The sequence below is a fragment of the Haliaeetus leucocephalus genome, unplaced genomic scaffold (assembly GCF_000737465.1).
Source record: "Haliaeetus leucocephalus isolate CR32 unplaced genomic scaffold, Haliaeetus_leucocephalus-4.0 Scaffold1000, whole genome shotgun sequence".
Classification (NCBI taxonomy): Eukaryota; Metazoa; Chordata; class Aves; order Accipitriformes; family Accipitridae; genus Haliaeetus; species Haliaeetus leucocephalus.
The window spans coordinates 3,332,900-3,359,497 of NW_010973436.1; the positions used below are offsets into that span (position 1 = coordinate 3,332,900).

General features: G+C 51.9%; 1 protein-coding gene and 1 long non-coding RNA gene across 3 annotated transcripts; one reads left to right on the plus strand and one right to left on the minus strand.

Moving 5' to 3' along the window:
- Positions 1-1,024: 1,024 nt before the first annotated feature.
- BAK1 (BCL2-antagonist/killer 1) lies at positions 1,025-17,373 on the plus strand. 2 transcript variants are annotated; one of them, XM_010584686.1, is made up of 5 exons: positions 1,025-1,152; positions 5,268-5,387; positions 11,787-11,922; positions 12,056-12,199; positions 14,364-14,826. In XM_010584686.1, the coding sequence occupies exons 2-5, from the start codon at positions 5,300-5,302 to the stop codon at positions 14,707-14,709; spliced, it is 714 nt and encodes a 237-aa protein (XP_010582988.1). In that variant the 5' UTR covers positions 1,025-1,152; positions 5,268-5,299; the 3' UTR covers positions 14,710-14,826. The 2 variants fall into 2 exon arrangements, with proteins under 2 accessions (XP_010582988.1, XP_010582989.1); XM_010584687.1 differs by lacking the exon at positions 1,025-1,152 and having other exon boundaries at positions 1,900-5,387; positions 14,364-14,544; positions 14,741-17,373.
- On the minus strand, positions 7,384-24,572 carry LOC104842382. The gene is made up of 8 exons (XR_775449.1): positions 24,487-24,572; positions 21,162-21,240; positions 17,370-17,541; positions 13,902-14,060; positions 12,012-12,241; positions 9,546-9,666; positions 7,815-7,913; positions 7,384-7,725 (listed from the first exon to the last, which is right to left on the minus strand). It is a non-coding gene; the product is annotated as an uncharacterized LOC104842382 (long non-coding RNA).
- Positions 24,573-26,598: the final 2,026 nt, after the last annotated feature.

A 26,598-nucleotide genomic window follows, 5' to 3' on the forward strand; every position in this document is an offset into this window, starting at 1 on the left:
CAGAGCGGGACCCTCTGCAGCCAGGGGCCCATTTTCCCTGGCAAAGCTCAGCCAAGTAAGTCAAGGATTCAAAAATATCTCTGTTTGGCTCTGGGACAGGGAGCATCCCACAGGGCATGTCATCCCAGGGCATGAACAGTGCTCCTACCATTGGACAGACAGGTAATTTGATAATTAGCAGTCAGGCATGTATACTGGCCCCAAACCTCAGCTTATCTGGCATTTTTCAGCAGAGTGAAGTCCCTGGCAGTCTCCCAAGGAGTGAGGGGAAGAAAAGCAGCTGGGGCAGCTTGCTGAGCCAAAGAGCCACCTCCAGCAAAGAAGCTCTCTTGCTCTCCTGGGTGAATCACGCTCTTTCCTCCAGCCACTGTGATTTTTCCTAATCTCAGTGGAATTCAGATTTCTGAAGTCACTTGGGCTGAACCACCTCTGCCACCAGCAACTCTTTTTTTTCTGGTGGATCAACACAGAAGTTTCCTACTAGAAACCAGAAATGCTCTTAATAATGACTTTAATGGGGCTTCTGGCCCTACCTGCCAGGGAACCTGACAGAGGACAAACCGATCGTGCCGAGGTGCCACAGCCTTAACAAAAAGGTCAGAAATTCACTGGAGAATCCACGGAGAAGCCGAAGACTCCCAGAAAACCACGACGAGCAAGGCACTGGGATGTCCTGTGCCACGCCATCCCCTCACAGCCGAGCTCAGCAGAGCAGCCCCCGACCCCGCTCCCAGCAAAACCGCAGCCAGGGCGATGCCCCGGGGCCTCAGCCCCTCCGGGAGCCCCGTAACCCCCCTTTTCCCCCGCCTGCAGCCCCGCCGCGGTGCTCGGCGCTGCACAGAGCCGCACGGCAGCCGCTTTCCCACGCTCGGGCCGGGGAAGGTGCCTCTAGAGGGAGCTAAACCCTCCCCGGCTCCGCGGCTGCGTCTATGGTCTGGGGTTGGGTTTCTAATTTTTTTTTTCTTTTTTTTTTTTTTTTTTCTTCTCTCTCCCTTCTTTTCCCTCCTCCTCCCCGGCCCTGCTCGCTTCCTTCCCCCGCGCCGCGCTCCGGGGAGGAGGCAGGAAGGGAGGCGGCGGGGATGGAGCAGCTCCCCGCCGGGATGCAGTAGCTTCCCGGGACACCCCGGCCCGCTTGGTCCTCGCTGGGACGCGGTGAGTAGCGGGGAGACGCCCCCCCCACCCCCCCAACCCCCCCCATGGCCCTCAGCCTCCCCCCCGGGATGGGTTATCTTTAGTCACCGGGCCCGGCCGGGGTTGCCCGGAGCCGGGGGAGGGATGTACCGGGAACCCCGGGGGTGCCGGCGGGCTCCGGGGGAGCCCGGCAAGGCGGGAGGGGTGGGAAGAGCCGCAGGGCCTCATCCTGCACCGCCCGGTGAAGAAGGTTAGAGTACACAGGGGTACCGCAGCTAGCAGCGCTCTGGTGTGTGCGATAGCTGGGCCAGGGCTGAAAGGTCTCCCTCTTGAGCTGATCGTTGCCCCAAAGAGGGAATATCACCTTTTTTAATAATATTTTCTCCAGGTGGGCTTTTTTCCCCCTCCTTGCAAGGCCGCGGTGGTGACAGCCCCTCCCGGCATCCCCATGCCAGCGCTCAGTGGGGGGGTTCAGGGTGGACAAAGTTGGTTGAGGTGTCGGTGGGAAGAGTTGTACTGGGGTGATATCCGTCTCGCCCCACGCTGGGCTGTGACCTGACACGGGTACGGCACGTGTGGCTTTGCCAGTTCGCCCGCACCGCTTCCCGCCCAGCAGCACCGGGGATCTCCGGGAACGCGGGTGCGCGGGCTTTTGGGGGACCCTGGTTGCACTGTCTGCGTCTGCTGGGGCTCGTGGGCCAGCTGGACCCTGGTGCTGTGCTGCGTGGGTAAACACCAAACTGGAGAAACTCACCTGTTTGCTCATCTATGGCAGGCTAGGAGGAGCGGGCCTGATTCTGCGCTGTCCGTGCAGGGATGTCAGCAGGGCACAGGAGTCCTGCGGGATCTCTGTCCTGGAGAGAGTTAGCTGCCCTGCACGCCACGTGATGGAATCACTCCCATGCACGGGCCCAGGGCCAGACCTGTGAACTGCTCGTCCCAGAGGATGCTCCATGCATTTCCTGGAACAGGATCTTCATAAGGTGTCGGGGGGGACTTCAGAGCCCCATAGCCTGACTTGCTCATAGGGATTAATGGCTGCTCCTGCACACCCTCTCCTCTCCTGCAGCTTGCAATTCTGCCTCCCTCTCTGGGCCAGTCCCGCCATCTTCCCGGCATCCAGGCACTTTCCTTTGGAGAAAAGTTGGGAGAAGTGGTGAGCATGTCATGAGGTCACACAGGAAATGTGTCAGAGACCGTTAAGGAGATGAGGGCGAACGGAGAAACAGTTGAGGCAAAGGTCTTTTTTTTTATTAGGGAAGGCTGGCAGGTTCCAGGAAGGCTGATTCCTTGCATGGCAGGTACTAGTTAATGCAGATAAGACTCCCGTGCCATCTTGGAGGTGTTGCTAAATCCACATCCCAGGTGCTGTCTGCTGCTTTTAACCCTTTGTTGCCTCCTACAAGAGCAAAAAGTCAGGGTGGAGCTGAATCTTTTAGCAGCTGCTGAGAATTAGACGCTGCTCCCCGTAACCTGCAGCTTCCCCCAAACCCTCTCTTGAGCCCTGTCTCAAGTCCTGGAGCCTTGGGCTGTCTTTAAGTGTACGGGTGTCATCCTCCTTGACGCCCCTCCCTGCTCTTTTCCAGTAGCAAAGGCAGAATGGGGCAAATCAAAGGGGCATTGGGCTGGAAAGCAGAAGGAATCTGGGCAGCAGCACTCTTGATACTGGAGAGGATGGTCCAAGGCACTTGGACCCCAGCAGACACTGGCAGTGAGCTATCTTGGGCGTTCACTTGGTTTACAGGAGTTGGAGGTTAGGGTGCTCGCCGGGAAGGAGGTTGGGGGCTGGCAGCATGCTGACAGGGATGTAGCTGCCGGTCCCAGATGTGCGCATGTGCAAAAGGGCTGCTGTGTTCCATGTTGCAAAAGAAGAAAGCACTGCAAGAAACTATATTGAGAAGGAAACCGAAAATGAAAGTTCCTCTTAAATGATGGCCACAGTCGCAGCCTGCTGCTTCCTACGGGTTTGGCAGACGGCAAATGTGAAGAATCACTTGAGTCAGCTGCTTCTCTGGCACTGGACTCCTGTGCTCACCAGCCGTCCTTCATACCGAGCAGCCAGGTTTGCATCAGAATTTCCCTGTTATCTGTGGCTGAGCTCTGGGTCAGAGGCAGCGGATTGATGTGAAACACAGTCGGTTGCACCGATAGACCAAACTCTAAAACTCCAGAGGCAGCTGAACTCTTTGGCTGGATGCGTCCGCATCCTCCCCAGTGCTCAGCACATCCTCTGGGTGTAGCAGCATGGGGTACAGTAGAAATTCATACTGCTTCGCTTACCCACGAACTCCAGAGAGCCACTCCAAGGCTGGTCTTGCTTCCTCTTGAAAGACACAGAGGCCTTCCTAGGCAAGGTGGGCTGCAGCTGTAGCCTTGCTACGCGCCCGAGGAGGGGCTGGGGATGGCAGCGGAGGAAGCACGGGAGGGTTTCCTCTGGGGAGGAGGGGACGGGGGCAACGTGCATCCGCTCCAAGCGCTCCCTGAGCTGTCTCCATCACGTCCCGGAGCAGAGAAGAGCAAGGAGAGGAGCAGCTCTGGAGCCTGGGTCTCTGCTGAACTGGGCAAGTGGGAGCCAGCTCTCCTCCCAACTTTACCCTCAGTCTCAACTGCTGATCCTCATTGCGTTTTCAGCTTTTCTGTGGATGGGGATGTTTGAGGTTGGGGAGGAAAAGGGAAATCCTGTCCTCGGAGGCGTGTAGGAAAAAACAGCATCTCCGTCTGCGTGTCACTGCTGCTCAGGGTCCCTGAATGCAGCTATGCAAAGACACGATGGCTTTCTAAGCCAGGCTGATAAGCTTTGCATTTCCAGCCCCCCATCCCCACCTTGACTGCAGGCCGTACTTCACATTACTGCTTGTGGTCTCAATTTATTTTCCCTTTTGAATAACCTTCAGTGTGAGGTTGTAAGCTCGGACCACGTGTTGCACTTCTAATCTTGACATAGGTGGTTATTTATCCATGACCAGCACTTTGTTAAATTTTTGCCCAGGATACAACTGAAACTTCTGGGTGCTGATGTGTCTTCATGAATTTAGACCTGGTGCAAATCAGAAAACCCACCGGTTCAGCCCTGTAGAAGTCTGGCTTGGGAACATGTACTGGCATGCCAAACAGCAGGCTAGGACCTGCAGTGATCTCTCTCTAACCCTGACGGTAACCGCATGGCCTCACTTCCTTCTCTGCAAAAACCAGAGGGTGAGGTCAGTGCGATGAGCAGAAGGGTAAAGGAGCTGCCATGAGCCCTGAACTACAGAACTGGGCTTAGGATACCTGTGAAGTTCAGGGGCGATATGAACCACGCGTTTGGTTCTCACTTAATTTTCTTATTCTGAGAGGAGCTCAGAGTAAGAAACATAAAGAACGGGGGGAATTAGAGCCTCTGGATTTAGGAAAAGAGAGCTCATCTCTTGTAGAAGTAGTGGAAAACAAGCCGGAGGTGCTTGCCAGGAGATGTCGGCACTGTCGCTGCAGCTCCGCGTGGGAGCCACGGCAGCTCGGTGTGGTTGCAGGTCGGTTTGCTCTTGCCGCGCTCTGAACCGTCGTGGTTGCAGGTGGGGGTAGCAGCAGCAGCAGCATTTCGGGCAGCAGCAGAGCCCCACGACTCAGCTCCCAGACACGTTCCTCCGGGTGCAGCCAGGGAGTCGTAGAACCCTTTGTGCCGTGATTTTTTTGCATTCATCCCAGCGTGAAGCCACTGCAGATGCAGCTGTTGTCTGGGCTGAGTAAGAGCCGGTGCAGCCCGTGGCACTTGCTGAGTGGGTCAGAGGAGAGCTGGGCTCGTTTCCAGCAAGGGTGGGGAGGTGGCGAAGCGGGGTAGGGAGTTGGGTGACTTCTCTCTTCTGGCATATGACTGTCCGCAAACGTGTTACTGAGAAGAGGCAGGAAGAGAGGAAAAAAATCTAGCCAAGGGACTTGGTGTGGCCAGGAATCACGGAGCAAGTGTGCCGGGAAGGGAGGAGCCAGGTCGCTGGCAGAGATAAAAGCAGGCAGCGTTGCTCTTCTGAGCACTTGGCTCAGCCGGAGGGGCTTCCTAAGGCTGGCCTGGGAGCTGTGTAAGGGAGCAAGAGGCCGCCAGGCTCCCGGGTCCCTTCTGGCTGCTCATAACCTGGTTCGCTTACTGTCTCTTGTCATTCCAGGTAAAGCCGATACTCCCAAGCATCTCTCTGCAATGGCCTCAGGGAACGACGGTGACCCACCGAGGGCCCACAGACGCCGGGGAAGCAACAGGCGCAGGCTGTCACAAGAGCTCAACTCAGGTAAAAAGGTTGCTGTGATATTCAGGGAATGAAGCATTTTCAACCCATTCTTTTTTTTTATTCCTCTGCTGTCTCTTTGAAAAGATGGGGTTTTTTTCATACCTCCAAGGCCCTTTGCAAGACTGGGATAACAGATCAGTTCCGTAAAGCTGAATTGAACTGGGAGAGCACAGGCTCAATGCTTTTGGGAGACGCTTGGCATTCGATTAGCACGGTGGGCAGCAAGAGGGGCTTGAAAGGCATGGAGAAAATAGTGCGGAGGGAGCTGCTGGACTGGGGTACGCTGGCAGCTCTGGGCAGGCAGGCTGAGGCAGGCATAGCGGGGTGCCACTGGGCACAGGGGTTGGGACGTGGGGCAGATCACCCTGGCTTGGCTGCGAGATGTACGTCTGGTTCCTGATGTCATTTACTTTCCCTTCCCTGAGCACAGGAGAGCGAAAGGTGCTTGATGTTTAAGACACAGAGAAAAAAAACGTCTTGCTGAGCAGCGCCTGGTCTCAGGCAGTTGGTTTCAGTCTTGCTGCATCGGCTGCTGGTTGAAATCGGGTCTCCGGTGTGCCTTGGCATAGCAGCGATGAAAAGTTATGGCTCGCCAAAATTCAGAAGCGGTTCAGTCCGTTTCTGCTGTGTGCCGAGCCCAGCAGACTGTGTAATTGCGTTTCACACTAATGGGTGAAACTGGGAACGGGGCCGAAAGGAACCCAGGAAAAACTTCAGCTCCCGTTTCATCCCCAAATGATAAAATGCCGCTGCACAGAAAGCTGTTAAACATGGGTGACTTCTTAACCTGCTTGCAGGTGGACTTGTAAATAAGGCTGAGTCACTGCGGCTCTGTCAATAATGGAGATTAGAAGCTATACCTAACCACTTATGTATTTGAGCTCAGATCCAGCTCAGAGCTGTTTTATTGGCCTGATAACGTTATTTATACTCTGGTATTGCCTGGACTCCTCTCCATCTCAGAGTACCATTTGTGCTAGATCCTGCGTGAATACACTGGAAGAAAAAATACCCCGTCCTTCCCTTACCAAAGTCTACAAGGTATGAGAAGAAATAAATAAGAGCAGTTGTTTACGTATGCCGATTTCCTGTTGAGGCCAATGAGATGCTGATGTGAAAACCAGTAAGAGGATCAGGCCCTGAGCTCTAACCACATTGTTGTACAGTCACGCTTCCTGTACACTTGCAAATACTTACTGGCTGTACTGGCATCCCTCTGCTTCCCAAAACTCAGGGGGTCCCTCAGGAATTTGGAGGTGGGATCTGCATGCCTCTTAGGGAGAGGCCTCACGGACTCCAGTGGGAACAGAAATGTGCAGCTTCCACCAACACGCGCTACGGGATTATGGGGTAGAAGGTGGTTTTCCTCAGTAGGTATTAAGCCTGGCTTTCATTTAGGGCTCGCTTGCTCTCTTTATCTTTGGATGCGGTAGGGAGTGAAGAGATTGCCGCTCAAGGACTCGCTTGAGCATCGTTCTGAGCCCTTGTTCTACCAGCCGTTGCTCAGGGCATGGACAAGATGCTGCTGCTTCTGTCTGGGTTGGGTGGCGATTTGCACTTCTGGTGGTTTTAGGGCATGGTGGACGAAGGCGGGAGCTTCATACTCCTGGCAGTATGGGGTGGGAGGCCCAGGACCAACGGTGCTGAGCTGAGCTTAGGAAACAGGGCTCAGACTTCAGAAAAGTAACCTTGCCCTCCTTCAGTTCTCATCTGTAACATGGCGGTGGCAGTGCCTCCCCGTTCAGACGTGCTGCCAGGGTCCGCACACAGCTACAGGAATGGCTTGGATAATTCCATCGAGGCTTAGATCTGCGGGACATGCCATGGACGTGGCTGTCCTCACACTTGCAGGTAACCATGCCAAATGCAGCTCAGCCCCCACTACACTGCAGAGGGGCTAGTCCAGGTGATGAAAATATTGCTTATGTGGTCACACTTAGCTCCTGTGTGGACCACATTAGCTGGAATCCCAAAGTACTTTGGTGAGAAAAGCGATGTATTGCTATGTCCGCTCCTTATTACTAAGGAGATGGAGAGAGCTTTGATGTCAGTCTCTGCGAGGATGTCCAGGGTGTCAGGGCTGTGCATGGAAAGCCCAGCCACCCTGCCTCACAGTTTGCAGAGTCAGATTGGCAACTGTTCTCTTCCTCAGATTACCTGGGCTTTCTCATCTGTCCGTGTGTGTTTAATACTCACGTAACATACCTGGAGAGGTGTGAGATTTGGTCCTTAGTTGTTTATCTTAGCTCTGGACTTGATGTTGCAAGTCATGAACTGATAAATAGTTGCTTGGGGATGTTAGTCATGCATCTGTGAGTGTCTTCATCTCCCAGACCACCTGCAAAATGAGTAGGAAAAATGCGAGCTGCCTGTTTAAACCTGGATTCTCATACATTCTGGAGAGCACCCGAAACCATTTAAATGTACTTTTCTCTCGTCTGGTGCCCATGCAGTTCCTATTTCCAGCACACACACAAGAGTACTGGATTTCCCGTTGAACTGTATCTCCCATCAATATGTGGTTTCCTTTTTTAAAAGAAAAAAAAATATATAAATCATCCTTCTGATGACTGTGCTGGGAAATAACTCTGCTATGGAATTGCCTCATGACTCTCTTGTTCTGGCCTGCAAAGGATGCCCCAAAAACTCTTTTATGAAAAACTTGATGGGGCAGAGGAAGATATATTGCCAGAGCTGAGATGCCCACCCATCTGGAGCATCCCACTGAGCACTGGGTCCAGTGTCCCTTTGCAATTCAGTAGATTAGCAAATATGGGACAGGTCTCAGCTTGGGCAGTGAAGTACCAGAGAAAAACCTTGCTGCAGCCCCCAGCCCCTCCTGAAAGTGTGTAGCTCTGGGTGTGTTGGTGGGACACCATTGAACAACAGAATTAAAGCAGGTTTCTTGAGTCCAGCCCAGAATCTAGACCAGAGCATCTCCCTCACTGACAGATTAATTTCTGTCTTAAAACCAAGGGTGTTTGCCCATTAGCTCTGCAGGGAGGCTGTTTGTGAATATTGCTCCTCTTTTGGGTGAGAAGATACTTGTTCTAAATAGCAGAATAAGGGGAAGGGCTTTGTGCTGTGCAGATGCCTCTGGGGACAGCAGGTTTCCGTTTCCCTGTCTAGAAGCTTTGCTCTCGGGTGCAAGCTGTGCAGGATTATGCCAGCATGATGCAGTGTCAGGTTGATCAGCCTTTGATCCTGGATTCCATTGCTATTGACAGGCGATAGAGTTCACAAGGGGCTGCCTTGCCCGCTGGAAGCTAACCCAAATCCAGATATTGCTCATCCTACGCTTGAATTGCAACTACCATGAGGTGGAGCTGAGCTTCCCCTCGAGGCAGAAATCTCCAGAGACGGTTCTTGGTTCCCCAGAGCTGTCTTCTCCCTTCGAAGCCAGTAGCTGTTTCCGGGCTGGATATCTCCCTCTGTGCAAACAGATGCACCTCTCAGTGTAGTTACCGCCTGTCTCCTGAGCTCAAAAGGGATGCTGCCAGGTTGCATCTGTCATTATTACAGTCTGTAGCAAGGCTATTTAGTTGTAACAAGGTCTGATGGATAACTTTGGGTGAGACCTGCCAGTTTTTACTATAGCGCAGCTGCTCTGCGGGAGATGAGAACAATGAGAAATAAAGGATCTTGCACAGAAATGCGGGTGTTGCACGTTTGAGACTGGCCGGGGTCCGGTCAATGTTGTCTACAGTGTGGGTCCAGGCAAGAGATTGTTGGGGCAGGTCTGGTCGAGATGCTGAGAGTGAGCTGGGGACCGAGGATGGCGGGGTCGCTGCTCCGTCAAGCAGAAGTGGAGCAGGTCCTCCCTTGCAGTGTGGGGGTTCGCAGCAGCTCGTGAGCCCCCTAACACGGCCCCGATGATCCCACAGGGAGACCAAAGATCCCAGAGGAGCTCCAAACCGCTCTCCCCCTCTCCGCTGCCAGTAGTGGGAGTCCACAAGGCAAATCTTGATCCGGATCCTCTTCCTTTGAGTGGGAGAGACCCAGAGATGGTCCCAGTGGGTGCTGTGGGTTAGCACCTGGGGGAAAAAAGATGTGCGTTCACTTGTCCTTGTGTTACTAAAAATAGTGCCTTGGGGTAATTAAAACTAGGGATTTTTTTTGGTACACTTATTTCCTCTTTTGTTCTCGCAGTGTGTTTACCCTGTCTCTCACTGAAACTGTGAGTCAGTCGGTTTCGTTTTCTGGCTCTCGGTGGAGCGGTCACTGGCTCCGCTGGCTCCTCCATAAGGTGGGATTTGTTTACCACCAAATAAACCTGTTCCTGCAAAACAAAAACCCAATCCCCTGAAAACACAGTGACCAGGGCTTGTCATTTCCCTTCACCTTTATTTACCCAACCCAAACTCTGTGTAACCTGAGTCTTTGCACGACAGGTCCTCTCCCTTCCCCGCACCCCATCCAGGGCTGGGCCCGTCTCCCCGGAGCCGCACGTGGGCCATGTAGATGTGACCAGCTGGAAAAACCCGGTGACGAGTAGCACAGCATGTTTTGGAGACTTGGATACAGGGTTTTATGGGGCAGTGTTGCCAGGACAGCTGTGTCCACGAGGCCAGGTCCTGACATCCCAGCTCTGGCATGGTGCTCAGGCACGAGCATCTCTGCATTGGAAATGCAGTTTCCAGTGGCCAGAGATCTGCATGGCCAGTCTGGCGGGTGGATATACTGGCATGCTGGGAAAGGGTTTTAACTGGGTTGGCTGCAGTGAGCTGCACCGCTGCTAGACGGTGTTGCTGGTGCAGATGTGCTGCTGCATGTCACCAGCACGCCTTGCAGGACGATCACCTAAAGCCACGGGTTTGCAGGGTCCTGTGCTTCTGACGTTGCCCCAGGTAGCTCATTTACCTGGGCTTTGCACCTTGTTTAATGGCTGTGAATCTCCACCCTGAATGGTGATACCCTGTCAAATGAGCAGGGCTCTGATCCATCCATACCGTTTCTGTCCCCTACAAATTTTGCATCTTAGAAAAGAAACTGGAAAAAACTGTGTTACCAGGACCTTAGGGCCAGCTCCCCCTGAGCCCTGCGGCATGACTTAGCTGGGCTGCCATCAGTTCGGGAACTGGTGCTCTAGCCCAGATTGCTTCTTGAGCCAGCTGAAACCGAGCTGTAATCAAAGACATCCCGTGACAGTCCGGGTACTTTCCCCAGGAGCTATGTAATGCATGTGATAAGGTATCGGTCACCATGGTACCTACAGGACTGAAACGCCTCGCCGGGGGCTCCCTGCTCTGGAGGGGGCAGGTCCTGGCCACATCCAGACCCTTGCTCTTCCCCGAGCAGCGTGGGCACGGGGGACACACGTGGGGGTCTCAAGCTCGAGCCGTTTTCGGATGGGCGCGCGCTTGTCGATGCCAGTTGTTTCCGACTCACTTCCTGCTTGCGCAGAGCCGGGTCGGTTTTCGCGCGCTATCGGGGCCGGGTGACGTTACCGCATGGGTGCATTCCCCCGCTGAACCCTGAATACCTGGCGTGCCGAGCCCTGCTTGTTTACAAGAGCAGGGGAAGGAAGCTGTGGCACCCAAAACCAGCCTCAGCTCACCCCCTGCCCGGCTGCAGCCTCCCATCGCCATGCAACGGGCTCGTTTCTTCCACGGGTATTTGTTAGCGAAGCACTGTCCACTCTCGCACAGTGGCAATGGGTGTGCTGGAGCAGGAACAGGCATTCGGTTCAAACTTATCACCTGGCTGTTTATCTGCTTTCAAGCGCAAGATGGGGAGTCACCTCTCTGGGTTACAGTTTAGGAGTTATTCAAAAACTCGTCGCCTTTCTGCTCTGCCAGCAGCTCATGCAGAAGTTGCAAACCCTGCCCTGGCATTGCTGCTGCTGGGCTGATGAGTGTCCGCGAGACCAGTGATGCATGATTGAATCGGCGAGGAATTATACCAAAATAACCAATTTAACTTTTGCTCACCACATCATTGCTGATGCCATGCTAGGGCAAGATCGTTGGTGACATTGAAAAACAAAGATTGTTTGCTGAGGGTTGATGGGCAGCACTAGACTGAGCTTTGCCTCCAGTTTGGGTTTGAATCTGAGATTCCTGAATTTGTTTGTGCTGAGCAAACCCCTTATCAAGAGGTAACAGAGCTGCCAAGCACAAGCACTTGAACATCTGGTTTGTGTTGTGACAGTCCTGTAGCTGTCTCTTGCCAAAAATGGATTCAAAAGGTGGGCCTGTGCCCCAAAGAACAAAGACTGGCTTAAAAATTAGTTTTCTGAGAACTAATTTATGTTGGATTCTTTTTGTTTTACTGCAAAAGGCCAGAGTTAATACAAACAGCACAAATTTAGGCTGAAAATGAGGGAATGGTCTCTTTCCGACTTGGGAAAGGGGGGAGACGAGTTTCTCCCTTGACTTTTCTTCCTTTTGTCTCTCTCAGAAGACCAGGTGGTGGAGGAGACGGAGGAGGTGTTTCGGAGTTATGCCTTCTACCGCTACCAACAGGAGAGAGAGGAGAGAGGGGAGGAGGTGCCCATGGACCCAGAGATTGTAGAGATCCAGCAGGAGCTGGGCAGGTAAAAACTCTGATACCAACCGTATGCACGTTCCTCAACCCCATTCTGAGCCAGGCTCTATTACAGATCCACCCCTCACTCCTGCTTACCAGTCTTGCTGACCTCTCCATAATGCCGTCTTCCCTCTGGGCAGCACCGGGAGCCTGGTAGGAAGGCGCCTGGCCATCATCGGTGACGACATTAATAAGCGGTACGATGCGGAGTTTCGCTACATGCTGAAATCCTTGCAGCCCACCAAGGAGAACGTCTATGAGCACTTCACCAGAATAGCCTCCAGGTAAGGCCACAGGCTCCCTCAGCATGGGCTGGATGCCTTCTCCTGGAGAAGACCAGGGAAGGAAGGGTCAGACGGGGTGCAATGCAGTCGGTTAAAGCCTTGCCTCCACCCCGGAGCACCTACCCCAGTATGCAGACCCTGTCCATTCAAGCTTCACCCACCATCCCTGGGTTGAGCTCCCAACGAGCTTACCGTGACGGTTCCTGTGTTTTCTGCCTGTCTGCTCTTTCTCCTGCGCACTGTTTGGACAGTCTTCACCTGACAATCACCTCGCAGTCCTTGCACAAGCTGACCAGGGTCAGAAAGGTTGGGGGAACATGCCTGGGAAGCGTGCCCCGTGCATCAGTAGCCAAGTGAATGTCCCAGCCACCCTTCAGGGGTACAACCAGCCCCGGACCATGGCAGACTTGCTGCTGGTCCCACTGCCGCTTGCGCAATAGCTGGAAAGCCCTGATGAGTCAGGCTTTCAGAGGCACAAAGCAAAGGCAGCTGCAGGCTGCGGGGATGGGCAGGTACTCGCTGCCCTTGGTGTGGTCCACATGGAACAGGATCCGACTAACTCAGCATGGGGGATGCTCCGCAGGCTTGCAGAGCCTGTAGCCATCTCGTGCAGGCGATGCGTGCCCACCTCACCCGCGCAAAGCACAGCAACAGGGTGAAGAGTGAAGGCAAACACCTGGACGACTTACAGCCCTGATTGCCTGAAGTACAGGCTTGGATCGAGGTGGCTGTCGAGGGGTTCGGTTCTCACCTCTCTCTGTCTGTAGGGAAACCAAGTATCCACGTGAAATGGTTCACCCAGGGTCATGCAGAAGACCTCTGGCAGAGCCAGGAGGGAAGCCGGGGTCTCTGGGTTCCCAGGTCCCAGACTCCCGTCGCTCCTCCGAGCACAGCCCCGTCCCTGGGCACCCTCCGCTCAGTGTTTGTTGTCTAACTGCCTCTCTTCTGTCCTTTTCCTGCTCCCCTGTCCTTGGGAAGCCATGCTGCGCTGTTTTCACCGCTTTGCCAGCCTGAGGCGGTTAACGCACCGCAAACAGGTAAATTAACCTCTGTCCCTCTCTTTGCGCTGCCTGTTTCTCTGTAGTTCCTTCCCTGGCTCTAACTTCCCTCTCCCTCTGCCACCTCCACGGTGGCAGCTCCACGCCAGGGCTCTGCAGAGAAGACAGTTCCCTTCGGCTGTGCAGACAGGGACCACTAGGACAGGGCACCAGATTAAAACACAGAGCCCGAGTCTACTCTTTTTATTATTCTCCCTGCCCCCCCCCTTTTTTTCCTTCTTGCTTGCCTTGCTGGAAACCAGGAAAAACACCTTCAAAAACAGGTCTAGATAAATCAGTGCCAAACCTGCCCACAGCGATGCAGTTTGTGCCCACAGCAACCAAAAGCTGGATCAGAAGCAGTAGGTGTCAGGTAGGCACATTTTGGAGCCCCCCGCAGCCCCTGCGAGCCTCAGTCTAAGGAAGGATCAGGTTTTGTTCTTGGAGGGGTTTGTCTGTGCAGGAAAAGGAAAAATCCTGTTCTAACATGCTTTGTCCTTAGATATAATTAAACTTCCTTACCTCCTCCAGGTATGACCACACAAGCAAGGGATGCTCTGGGACAGGTGGGTGGTAGTTCCTGCTCCTGGCTGCATGTGTAGCAGCTACTGAGCTTGCTGCAGCCTACAGCCTGACGGCTTAAACCACCACCAGTTCCAGCTTACCTTGTTTAATACCCTTGCCCATGAAAACACAGGACCTCCAGGCAGCTGATGTGCCCTGCATTCGGACAGAGACCTCAGGGAAAGGCAGGACAGGCAGGAAGGTGGCAGGTCAACAACGGCCACCGCAAAGCTTCCCCTCCAGCACTTCAGAGCTTGTAGCTGTGTAGACTTTTTCCCTAGGACATCCCTAACCCACCTGGCTGAGACAAACAGCGGTTGTGACCGAGACTGTGTTTGTTCTGCTCCGAAAGCACATCCTGGTTATGGGCGGCCACGTGTCGCTTAGCCACAAAATGACTACATTGTCTGTGCGGCTGGGATGCAGCCCGAGAACTAACACAGCATCCCCAGCCCTGCTCTGCAACCGGCACTGCTCAAGAGCCCGTGGCCTGGGATGCAGAGACTAGGGAGGTCCGAGCCAGCCACCGCAGTGATTTAATCAGACCATCGGCTTCATTTCAGCTTGTTCGAGAGCGGCATTAACTGGGGCCGGGTGATTGCGCTGCTGGGTTTCGGCTACCGCATGGCCATCCACGTCTACCAGCACGGCACAAGGGGTTTCCTCTACTGGATCACCCGCTACGTCTCGGAGTTCATGCTCCGCAACCGCATCGCCCAGTGGATCGCCCAGCAGGGAGGATGGGTGAGCCAGCGGGAGCGCGGGGCTGTCCCGGGGGGAATTCGGGGACAAGGGGAGGCAGCCGTGCTCCGGCCGGTGAACGGTGCAGCCTGGGGACTACGGCACTGCTGCGGTCGGTGGGGTTACCCGGGTGCCAGCAGAGCAGCAACCTGGCCCAGGCAGATCTAACACGCTCTGGTTATTCTCTGTTTCCCGTCAGGTGGCTGCACTCGAGCTGGACAATGTTTACATGAAGTACATGCTGGTGGTGGTGGCCCTGGTCATGGTGGGGCATTTAGTGGTACGACGCTTCTTCAGGCCCTAACTGACGTGGGGGCAGAGGCTGGGGGGGTCCGGCCAAGCTCTCTCTCAAATCTCTGCTCTGCGTTGACGTCTCCCAAGAGAGGGGGAAATTCGAGGAACCTCCAAGAGAGAGAGCAGCTTGGACCTGTGACCCTCCCACCACGGGGCCCAGGGTCTCTGCCATCTATGCAGACACCACCAGGAGCTATGGGGAGAAGAACTGGGGGAAAGGCTCAACTTTGTTGCCTGTTTTATGCCTCACTTAACTGCTGAGGACACTGTGATGGTCCTAGCACGCAGCAGCGAGGCAGAACAGGCTCCTCTGGAGTCAAGAGTCCGAGGGAACAAATGTGTTGTGATAATGCCAGCACGTATGTGTGTGTGTGAGTGCGTGGGTCTTGTCCGCTCCGTGGGGCAGGTGCAGAGCTCCCCATTTGCTAATGGCTCTAGCCCAGACCATCACCACATTTGAGGAGGGATTGCAGCCTTGGTTGCTGCAATTGTTGTAAGTCACTGGAGGGGCAAGCCAACATTGGCCCATGCGGGGCTTGCTTTCACCTTCCCTCTGATCCTGAGCCCAAGTTCTTGAGCATTCTCTTTCCTTTTAACAAGCATCCCTACCCCTTTTTAAAGAAACACACAGACTACCTGTCCTCTGACAGTCGATGGAAACATCTGGCAGCACCGGCAGGCAGGTTTTTCCCTGCCGCAGCCCGAACCTGGAGACCTGCAGTTCTCCTGTGGCTGATGCAGGTGCTGAGGTGCAGCCTCACCGCCCTCCGTGAGCTCCAAGGCTGCGTACCAGCAGACCTAGGAAGCACCAGCAGGTTTCCAAACACTAAAAAGCTGTGGGGTTACTAGTGGTCGGTGTAGGCAGCCTGCCTGCCTTCCGTCCAGTTCTGCTGGAGGCTTCCATTCAGTAGACTTGGATGCTGGCAAACAAGCAGCCCAAGTGAGACCAGTTGGTCTCCCTTGCTCTCAGTGGGAGGCACTGGAGTTGCATCCCATCCCCACGTCAGCTCTTTGCTTTCTGAGCTCAGCTGGGCAGGATGAGTGCAGGCATGCCCTGGTTAAGCCCAGGGCTGGAGTGTTTTATAGCAGCCCAGAGAGCAGGACCCAGCGTCTTTGGGAAGTGACTTCAGCTTGTTCTGTTCATGACTAATGCTTGAGCATGATTTTTGGGGGAGGGAGGGAAGCAAGCTCCGCTCTCCCATCCCAAATCTTTCTGACTTCTATAAAATAGGGAGAGCGTCCCAGCGTGGACCGCATGGTTTAGCTCTGTTCTTTTTACTCCAGGTGACACTGTAAGGCTTGAAACTGTGACTGGCCCTTGGCTGAGCCAAACTCACCCTACCTATTCCAGCATCACCCATCTCCTAGAGCAGGTCAGCCAGCTGGGGGAGGGAGCCGGAGGGACCTCGGAGGTAGGAAATGAGCAGTGGTCCTCGGTCTGGGCTCCTCTCCTAATGCAGACAGAGCCCTTCTGGGCTGGAGCCTGGGACAACGGGAGTCACAGTATCGTAGCCCTAAAGAGGCTGAGCCTCCTGCCCTCTGGGGCCTTTCCGCGGTGGCTGGAGCGGGGAACTTGCCTGGTATTGCTACCGCAAAACGGGCTGAGTGACCACAACTGACAGCGCTCCCACTCACCCCTGCGGCATGGGGATCGCCAGACTGGGGCAGAGCCCGGCTCACCTGCAGTCTGCCTGGTGTCACCCGCTGCGGGGACCACCGTGAGAGCCCAACGGGGGTCAGGGAGACCTTCAGAGCAGCCCATCTGCCCCACTGTAACAAAGGCGTTCCGGACAGACAGCTGTCTAACCTGTTTTTAAAACCCTCCAGTATTGCCTCCCCCATATCACTGATTCTTACCTTAATCTTTACCTTCAGATAGATTTCTTCCCCACGCCCCCAATGCCTATCCCTCACTGCAGTTTAAGCTTGTTACTACACGTCCTGTCCAAGCACAGAGACAGGACACCTTGCATCCTTTCTCCTTGCAGCTGCAGAGGCTTAGCAGGACCAGCCATAATTTTATAACACTTACGTCCCTCATGTTCCTGCCTCTTTTAACATAAGAATAGCAAACTTCTCAGCCTATTTCCATATCAGGGTCTTTCTGTGCTTATCATTTTGACCCTGACTGTTTCTGCAGTATCCCTTTCCCTGGTGGAATGCCCTGGACTGTGCTTAATAGAAAGCATTAAAATATTTGCTATAATATTCCTCTTCTATATCTCTCTGTTTTGGTTGCTTTATTTGTTTTATCTGTGCTGAGCAGCACAAATCCCCAGTGGATTTTCCATGCTCAGGTTTTGCGGCCATGCTGACTCTTTGAGCAGCTGAATGCCCACCGAGCTCGTTTGTCCCCTTGCAAATGTATTTATTGCTTTGCATTTATCCACACGCAACTTCATTTACCATCGTGCCACCTGGTCACCCGTTTTGAGGAGATCTGGAGATTTCCTCAAGATCTCAAGAGTCCTCTTTGGTGTGAACCAGTCTAACCAACTTAGTATCATCTGCAGTTTCCCATCCCCACTCCTTACCTTCTTTTTTGGGTGACACCACCACCAGATGGAGCCTTTTTGCCACGATGAAAATGAACCACTAATTGTCATTTTCCTTTTCTCTTAATCAGCCCCCATTATCGACATGTCACTGTCCTCTAGGGTAGTTCTCTGGTTTGGTTGTGTCTCCAGCGGGACTTTTTCAGAGGACCTTGGAAAGAAAACAGTATATCAGCTTTTATTCACTAATTCACTGACACACTCCAAGAACTCTAACAGATTGGAGAGAACTTTTGCTTGTACAAAAAGCCATGCTGCTTGTAATTTATTCTCATCTTCCAGATAAAATGTTTCACCTTGCAAACCAAATGCAGCTGGAAGGCCAGCAGACTTTAAATGAAGAACATTTTTCAGCTTTATGGTAGATGATCAAGCCTTAGTAAAGTCTGTGATACCAGGACAGAGAAGGGAACTTTTAAAATAGGTGCTATAGCAAAGGAAGGTTTCCATTTTATCTGTTTTCTCAGGGGATTTGCAGGGAGGATTCTCTCAGGATATCAGCATATTGTCTCCCTCTGCTCTCACCTCTCCTAGCCTTCCTGACACTGGTTAGCAAGTGGAAAAAAGCTTGAACTAGGACTGTGAATGGGCAACTGGTCTGTAGTGCTGTGTCCTGTCACTGGATGGCAACAGCACTGCAGGCACAGCCACCAGGGTGCTGGCTCCGAGGGAAAAAAAAACAAACAACCCTTCCAGGTCCCATCTTTGTCCAGGAGCCCTCAGTATCCATCAGCTGTGGTCTGCACACCCAGAGCTGTGGGCGTGCACTGTGCTCTGACCCATAGCACAGGCAGGCATCACTGGTTTGTACTGGACTACTGGCAGGGAAAGCGCCAGGTGCTTTAGTGGGGCAGGAACAGACTGCAGCAGGGTTGGATTTGCTGGGATCAAAGCAGACCAAGGTGAGAAGGCTTGGTTCTCCCCAGAAGCTGATGCTCTTTGTAGGGTTGGTGGGCTCTTTCGTGAGGGCCGCAGCGGGTATCTACCTCGAAGCCCCACTCGGCAGAGTTTGGGCAGGGGGCCTGGACAAGGTACCACAGGCCACCTTGACTACATGCAGAAGGCTTTTGCTCTGGGACTGGCAGTGCCAGGAGCCAGTTTTACAAAAGAAGTACATCTCTGCTATAGAAGCAAGAGCTCTAGATAAAGCTACTTTCCTAGAATAACCCCAGACTCCCTTTACAGGGCTGAATTAGCTACTTTATTCTGCGGGGATAAAGCCCTGATCAACTACAATATTTTTAGCCAGTGTAAATGTTGTTTAACCACCAACCCAGTCACATATTGTACCTTGTAGGAAAGCAAGCCCATCTGATGCACTGAATAGCAGGCTGTCCCTGCTGCTACCTTCCTAGCCACTGTGGTGCTACTGGGGCACGACTGTCCCTCGGGCTTTGGCTTCTTCCCTTGGTGAGCAAGGGAAACATGGGTGGGAAGCCCTCAGCTGGAAAATGAAAGCAGAAGATGAGGAGAGGGCTCTGCCATTCACAAGGAGAGGATTGTTCACTGAATCATTTGGGTTGGCAGGAAAGTCTCACCCCCACTCAAAGCAAGGCTACCTAAATCACCGCAGGGTTTGGTGGACAGCTGCTGAGCGAGCATGCCATTTTTCTAGCATCAGAGACCCAAGCTGGGTTTGCACCTGAGGAAGGACTGGCTCTCTCTGACACCTACAACTTAGCTGCACCCACTGGTACCAGTGCCTGCCTGGTCTGCTCACTCCTAGAGCTGGTAGGAAGAGGGACCAAAGAAAAGCCTGTGCTGGTTCCCTTCTCCACCCAGCCCCAGGATTAACAGACGGGATGGCTTCAGCATCACAGTGCCTGGTGAAGGCTGACATGCACCCCCAGAAGTAGCAAAGAGGGGTTGCGGGCTGTCCAGGTAGCAGTGCCAGTCCCCAGGGCTGGGGGAACCGTACGTGGATGCAGGTCAGGGCAGCTGATCACAGCCCCACTCAAGGCCACAAGCTCTACACTGTGGTTCCTTGTACCTCTCCCTGCCAGCTCCCTACCTATCAAGGGGTGCAGGAAGGAAAAGGTACATTTGGTGAGGATTTCTTTGTGCAAGAGGCTACCCCAGGAGAGGTGTTAAGGGAGCATGGCACAGGGAGTTGTCCAGACAGAAAACTCTTGGTTCAAGCAGAAGCATCTGTCTTCAGGAGGGTGGGCAGAAGAATTTCATTCAGAGGGTTATAATGGATGCATAGAAAGGGGGTGAGAGTCTGAAGAAAGAGTCCCATTTACTGAGCCTATTTGAGAGCATTTTTCACTCCCACCCTCTTTGCTTCTGGACAGAAGAATCTGCCTGAGCTATTAGTTTGCTTGTCAGAACCACCTCTCCCTTCTAGCCATTCCTCACACTGCGAGCCAGATCCCGAGCCATCCCTGCCAAACGCCGGGTGCCACAGGGTTCAGGCTGGCAAGGACCAGCACTGCCCTGGAGAAACTGGTCTCTTCATGGTCAGGACTGGTGGCAGCCTTCTGTGAAGCTCTGTGTGATGGGTTTTACACATATACTTGAAACCACATTATTAATTCTGGTTCTTCCTTGCCTTCTTCACAGTATCAAAGCGCATGGTGTTTCACAGCTCCTTCCCTTCTCCACCCCTCCAGGAAGCCCCAGTCTCTCCCAGCACTGCAGGAAGGGGACAGGGTGTATGATGGAGTAATAAAGCATGCTTTGCACTGACTCTGGAGGGAAGGGACTTGTAAACACCTTTCCTTTCCAGGGGAGGAGGAGAGGAAGACCACAGGTTGTCCCAGTAGCAGCAGGGAGATGGGGAACAAGCTCTGTCTGCAGGCCAGCCTTTCCCCAGTGCGGGTCATCTTTAAATGGCAGGCAAAGGGGCTATGTGGAACATGGTGGGTTGCTTTTACCTGAAAAAAACCCATTTCTTTCACAAATATTCTGTTTTAAAATGATGTAATATATATATGTGAAAATAAAAATGGTACATGCAGTGCAAACTCTTTTCCTGGCTGTGTTGAGGGTTTTCTTCCAGAAGCTGTACTCCTTTGCAGGGTGCTCTGGGTAGCTCTTGGGTGCATTATAGGTCCCATGCACAAATTTGCACAAGCTAGTCTCAGTTGCCCCATTAGTTTAGGGATACCAGGCCTTCTTACACTTTCTGTAGCATGAAAAGTTAGATAGGGAGAGAAATCTGCTGCTGAAGCTTGCTTTGCCATCCCTGAGAAATACTGCCTTCACAGCAGATGCTGTGGGGATGAAGAAGAGACCACGGTAGTAATCTGCTGTCTGATCAGCTGCTCAGCCTGCCCAGAAGTTAAGGATCTTATCTCTGGTGCATCCACACCTCCCTAGTAGGAAACAATAAGGACAGGAAATTGCAAAGGAAAAATATTTTACAGAGGAGTGGAACAGGATTCTCAACTGCCATAAAACACTCCAGCAAATCAAAGGGAGATGGGTGTTCATATCAGAAAAGCCCAACATGTACAAGATGGAGGGATGCTACCACTGTCCTGTATTGGAACGACAGCAATACCTCCTGCTAGCTAACCACTCCAGCTGAGTGCCCAGAGAACTCACATTGCTAAGCGGAACTAGGGTTGGCACAAAGATGGGAAGCTGGGGCTCCTGCAACAGTCGCTGTCCTGGGCTACCTTTCCCAAATACCAGCTCAAATCCCCAAGCTACACCACTCTCAGCTGCTCTCTTTTCGCATGCCAAGACAGGGCATGAGCTTGTACCAAGCTGCCCTCCCTTTCCTGCACTGCTTTCCTTTGCTCAGAGACAAACCTTGCTGCTTACCTGATTTTTTCACCCCTCGCAGGACAGGTCTGGATACCAGCTTCCACCAACTGTTCCTACTGCAGAGCTCCAGCAGTATCTGTAATGGGCAAAGAAGCAGGTGACGTCAGGGGGACAGGATGCTTTAACACCACTGCCTGGGGGGTGAGAGCTGTACCTTGTTAATGAGCACACTGCCTCGCTAATAAGCACAGACACCCCCAGTCACCCCCACCTGGAACCACTTCTGCTGATGCCTTCCCACCTCCAGCACTGGTCACTGTAGTCCTTGCTTTTGGGGCTGGGAGGAACCTCCCAATGGAGTCCCAGTCTCTTGGTCACTGGTTGTGGTGGGAGCCCAGGGCAGCCCCTGGTGACTGCGAGGTGTCGGGGGAGATGCTGTCTCCATCAGTCCTTGCTGATGGACATGGAGCATCCTTCCCGTTTCCCTGTCCCCACCCTCGATAAGGATCTGCTGTTCTGGCTAAGAAAAGGAGGGGGGTGGGCAGTGGCAGGATTTGTGGTTACTGTAGGATGCTGTGGTGTAACGGGGGGGGGGTTTACAATGGGGGTGGCTCTGCTGGCATCGGTCAGCCAGCTTAGCGATGAATCCAAGTGACTGCACAGCTCCCATCCCCTGCTCTGTCCCATCCCACGTCATTGCAAACAAGTCTGTCGATCCAACAGAGCAATGACGGCTTCGTGCTGTTACCCTTCGTGCTCCGTGGGTGCCTGGATTTGCAATTTCTACCTCTGAATGCCAGTCAGTTAAAATGAGGGAGGAGAGATGGAGGGCAGGATGCCTGCCAGCATGGTCTGGGACCAGACGGTGCCGGAGGGTCTGAACCCAGGCCATGCCCATTTTCTGCAGAATGAATCCAGGGGAATGTGTATGTGAGCTCTGGGAGAAGGAGAGGAGATGAAGGCTCCGGTTATAAATTGCTGTAGAGAGTGGGGGCTCAGGCTTTCCACACAATCAGCCAGTAGCAGATTAAGCATTGGAATCTAAACAAATATTTACCCTCTAGTTTCTGGTCTCTATAAATAGCCCTATGTCACAGTTGCCAGTTGGTACTTTAGGATTGCTGCAGTGAGATTCGAGCAAGATGAGAGTATTCCCAGTCACGCAATCTTGCGCATACCTGGCTGACCTGACGCTCTGCACATAAAAACATGCTGCTGAAACTCTGTCCCTTGTTGTCACTGCCTCTCTGTGCAAGTATAGGTTAAACTTTAACAAAAGATAAATGGCCCCAATTAAAGAGCCAGCTGCTCCTCTAATCCACTTTGTGTCCTGCCCCAAAACCAGATCAAGCTCCTAATTAAATTACCAAAAAAAAATTAAGGCCGCTATTATTGAAGTGTTTGCCTTTGGCCATTGAAATAGAATTGACCCTAAACCAGAATCCAAGATCTGGTAGCAATCTAGATCTAGATCTGGTATTTGAGACGGGTACCTTATCTCTAAAACTGGGTCAAACTCTGAACCACCCAGAGTTTTGCGGAAATAAAGGCTTTTCTAGTTAACTTCCAGGATATGAAATGAGAGTGGGCAGGAGCTGGGAAATCACACTTGTTTTTATCACCTTCATTTTAAAAATAAAAATCCTTCACTCCCAGGCAGGTTTCCTTCATTTGGCATGTGTTTGAAGCTTCTCAGCCCCTGGCTAAGATTCAGCATGCTGTCATTACAATGTCAGGGATACGCTTCCTCCCAAGGGCTTGTTCACGTCCATTCATCTCACGCATCATTTCTAGCACTGATATCTGGGATTCCACATGGGACCTGGCTGCATTGACACAAATGAATTGAAGGAAACAGACTTTGATCTCCCAGCTGAAAGGGGAACACGTGCAGCAGTAAAACCCCATGATTGACATGAACTGGCACTAGCACCTCCGACAGCGGGAGTGCCTTTGTGGCAGCGCTGTGAGAATAGCTTGCAGCAAACAGTTTACTAAGCCAGTGGTTTTTTCCATCCTCTGAATTGGCAGCCAGAGGTACAGAGTCTTCTCCAATTTATTCCTTATTCCCAGATCTCCCTGAGTTTCCCTGAACAATCTCCATGTATCAGGGTGGTCTGGGCAAGTTCAAGAGATGACAAGCCTGGAGCTACGTCTATCGGTTAGACCACGGGGTGAGGTGAGCTTGTTCCAGCACACGTGACTGTTCTGACACGTATGAAGTTGGGCTCTGCTCTGCTTTCCTGGCAGTCATACAGCTTTCCGGATCAAAGCTGGAGTCTGTCCAGATATCAAGAATTCTGGCAAAGCAATTTCATGTCTGCACTCAATATACCATTTACACATACCCTTATCGTCAGATGGCTGTGGGGAATACTGCAGTAATTCAATGCCCTTGCATGGATCTCTCTTGTAAAGGAGGAACCTCTTCTATTAAAGTTAGAAGACCTGATTCAGCACAAAGCAAGCAATAAATTCAGTTTTCTACTTACACCAGTCCTTGAAGGAGACCAAACCATAACACCGCCTTTGTTCAAGTTGTATTTCTAATTCAGAACTCCCTCTCTCCAAAAATGCCCTCGCATTTGCTTGAACTATGACTCTGCCCATCAACTTGTTCACCAGAATAGTCCAGGGAAGTAACCTGGCATTTACCATGTGCTGATTGTGCTCTTCTGGGGGGATTTACACCCGTGATTTAGGTGGGGTTGTTCTACACTTACTCTGCAGAACCTGGCCCAAAGGTCAGAAAGCTGAAACTGGATGAGGTCTACATGGCTCAGATGACACCCTCTTTGAACTCTATGGCAGCACACAAGTAGCACAAGACGTTTCACAACCCTTTTTTCCTTGTGAGCTTGCAAAATTGTGTAGCTAAACAATGACAACACATGCAATGACCATGGCTCAGCTTGAAAATAAAGCAATCCTACCATCAAGACACCAAGCAGCAAGGCTTTGCCAAGGCAGCAGCACAGCTTTCTAAGAAGAAATGAGTCATTTTTAGCAGCTGGCACATATGAGTGAGGGAAAGGCAAACCCACAAAGACAGCAAAATTCTGGCACTCTACAGCTTGTTCAGACTTTGAGCCTTGTCTTTAAAACAATTCATAGATGCTCATTTTGTTATTTGCAAGCAGCGTTACTCCAGCTGCATCCCCATCTTTGTTACTCCTTGGTGCAGATGTCGTCAGGGGAAAACACAACTAAGCATCATTCCCAGCAGAAGCATTGTCCTTCATCCCTTCTAGACTTTGTAGCTGGCAACTCCTCCGTCGCTGAACGGAAAAAAACATGCTTCTGCCACGACAAGTTTGTGTGGACCGTCATGCCAAGGGTAAAGCCACCACTTAAGAACTACCCCAGCTGCTGAGGAACTGACCTTAAAAGCCACCAGAGAAGGACATCAGGAATGGATACTGCATTTCTCCTGTGATCTGCTCACCGTCTCTACCTGGACGATGCTCAGATGTGAACCATCTGCTCTCCTTCACAGCTGGCTGCAGCCTTCTGGAGAGACTGCTGCAAGAGGCAATAAGCACTTTACTCACACATCTCTATATCTGGGAAAAAAATGAAGAATAAATGACAGGCTTGTAACAACTCACAAAAAAACAAAGGGAGGTCCTAAATAAGAGTAACACCAAGGTTAGAGCTGTTAGCTCAAGAAGAGGAGGCGCACTTCAGAACAAATAAATGAAAAAAAACCACATTTATCCTATCTTCCGAGTGTTGTGGTTTCTCTTCCTGTAATAAAACCTTGGCTTTCTGCAGATTCTTTACCTTTATTTTCCTTCTGGTTCCTGTATTCTTTCACCTTTTCACTTTCTATTTCTGCTACAACTGAAGAAACAAAGAAGAAAAGCATAGTTTTTCTCTTCTCAAAGCACTGTTTTGATGCATTTTGACAGATTCACAATTCTCAGAAAAAAATATTTAGGGCAAAAAGAAGCAGTCACTGAGGTTTTCCCTCCTAGTAAAAAGGGCATTTCCATTAAAAGAACAAGAAAATACTTTAATATAAGTTTCTTGGCCAATCCGATCTTGAGCTGAACTCTATAGTGAATGCAGGTGTAGAGGTAACGTGGCTTCCCAGGTCTGGTGGAAGCCTTGAATTAATAAGTTAGGGTAGAAAACTCCTTCTACTGAAAATCCAAGACAGCTGGTCCCTTTCTTCTTCATGATCACCAGCAATAAAAACCTTGCAGGCTGACTAATGCCTTCCCTAACACCTGGACAAAGCTCGTTTCCAGGTTTTATGCTTACTGAGCCCTGGGCAAGCCGAGGGCTTGGCAGACCCCTTGGACCTGGAAAAGCCCTTGTGAAGGACCCTGACCTCCTAGCGCTGCCAGCTTAGTAATGCTGCATTAGCAGGAGGGAAAGGTGAGTTATAAATCACAGGCAGGAGGCTGCGTTAGCCAGGGTGTGTGCAGGAAAGGGTTACACCACCCTGCTCCAGGAATAAGAGGCATCCAGTCTACTAGAGTTCACCATTCGATGCCTGTTCCTGGTGCTTGTCTTGCTTTCCCAGTTCACTACCTGAACCACCTGGGTGGGGAAATATCCGAGAACTTTTCTTAGAGTTGCAGAAAACAGAGCTAAAGGTCCAGAAGCCGTCTACTGCTTTTTTAAGACCTCAGGGATGTAAGTGTTGCCCCTCAGTTTCTGGCTTTCCTCTGAAAGTACCAGCAGGAAAACCCTCTCCCCAGTGTTTTTGTAACTGGTGAACATCATGCCCTTACTACAAAGCCTTGCCTGGCTGGAAATCTGCACCAGTGTAATTTAGGGCACATCAGCACAAAAGTGAACTTGATTTAAGTGAGAGCATCACTTGAAACCGCAATAGCTTTTCTCAATTAGCTCTGCGTGTAGGAAAGACCTTGAAACGCATTTTAAACTGCTATATTAAGGCATGACAAAATCCTTTGTGAACACTATTATTCTGGCTCAGTATAAACCTGATACCCCAATCTGACAATAATACAAGGGTTGCAATCATGACTTAGTAAGACATAACTAAGTGGCTGAGATGTGATAACACTTAACCCGCTGCAATACAACACCCTGCCAGTGACTTTGTACCATTTTTTGCAGCTTTTTTTTCCTGAGGCAAGGGCTGAGTCCTCTGAGACAAAAAACCCAGCCTTCTGCACATCCCCAGGTACCATCCTCGCAGCGCCAAAGCCCAATATCCCACCGTGCATGATGCGATACGAGCGGACGACATGGCCCGGCATGGTCAGGGACACCGGAGTTACGTGCTCTCCCTGATGTGACAGCTGCAGGTCAAAATTAGTGCTACCAAGTACTCCAGTAAAGCAGGTATTACTGGTCATGGTACTTGAAGGCAAAATATTTTATGCCAGATTAGTGCTGGGCTGGGTCTGTGCATGTGGTTAATTAAGGAGGCTCAGCTAGAGAGTGGCAATTTGTTAAGCTGCATAACTTAATTGCTTGCAATCATCTGCCTATCCCCATACTACGCTACTCCTAA

Coding starts and splice junctions, on each gene's coding strand:
- BAK1 (XM_010584686.1), top strand. CDS start 5,300: ATGGCCTCAGGGAACGACGGTGACCCACCGAGGGCCCACAGACGCCGG. Junction 11,923..12,055: donor ATCCAGCAGGAGCTGGGCAG/GTAAAAACTCTG, acceptor CCCTCTGGGCAG/CACCGGGAGCCTGGTAGGAA. Junction 12,200..14,363: donor TTCACCAGAATAGCCTCCAG/GTAAGGCCACAG, acceptor GCTTCATTTCAG/CTTGTTCGAGAGCGGCATTA.